Source organism: Myotis lucifugus, unplaced genomic scaffold (assembly GCF_000147115.1).
Source record: "Myotis lucifugus unplaced genomic scaffold, Myoluc2.0 scaffold_480, whole genome shotgun sequence".
Classification (NCBI taxonomy): Eukaryota; Metazoa; Chordata; class Mammalia; order Chiroptera; family Vespertilionidae; genus Myotis; species Myotis lucifugus.
In genome coordinates, this window is record NW_005871528.1 from 547,102 (window position 1) to 547,790 (window position 689).

Consider the following 689-nt stretch of genomic DNA (forward strand, 5'->3'; position numbering starts at 1 on the left):
ACGCGGGGCTGCCGCTGCTCGCCGTGCCGCTCGCCCTCCCGGCGCACGTCAACCTGGGCGCCGCGCTGCTGCTCGCCCCGCAGCTCTACTGGTTCTTCCTCATCTGCCGCGGGGCCTGCCGCCTCTTCTGGCCGCGCAGCTCCCCGCCGCCCTCGCCCGCGCCGGCCCGCGAGTGAGGCGGGGCCCGAGGACCCTGCCCGCCCCTCCGCCAGCCCCACCCCTACCCCCCTCGGGGACGAGGCTCTGGGGCTGCTGCGAGGGGTGTGGAGCCGGGAGCCTGGCCGCCCGGGACGGACGATGGACTCCGAGGGGTGGGTGCAGGCCCGCAGGGCCCGGGGCAGGGCGGGTGGAGGGGCGGGGAGAGGGCCTGGTCCCGCGGCCCCGCCCGCAGACCTGTCTCTGACCACAGCCCGGGGCCCTGGAGAGCGGAGGGCAGCGGAAGGGGCGCCCCTTCCCCTCCTTGTAAGGCTGGAGGGCGGGGGGGGAGGCTGATGGAGGCTCAAGGGGACCAGGAACTAGAAGGTGGGGGAGGCCCTGCTGCAGCTCCTCCCAGCTCCCTGCTCGGAAGGGGCCGGCTCAGGGCGGGCGGCCCGCAGCTCCTTCTCCAGGGGGCCAGCCTGAGGTCCTATTTATTCACCCACATTCTCACTCGTCTGTCGGGGGCGGTGGCTGCTCTCCCCCGCCTTCCC

The 689-nt window shown here is 75.3% G+C and overlaps 1 protein-coding gene across 1 annotated transcript in view; it reads left to right on the forward strand.

Moving 5' to 3' along the window:
* Positions 1-683, forward strand: part of FAM57B (family with sequence similarity 57 member B) — a 4,658-nt gene extending 3,975 nt beyond the window's left edge. The window contains exon 4 of the mRNA XM_023744646.1: positions 1-683. Coding sequence (XP_023600414.1) covers positions 1-176 — 176 coding nt within the window. The 3' untranslated portion in view covers positions 177-683.
* Positions 684-689: the final 6 nt, after the last annotated feature.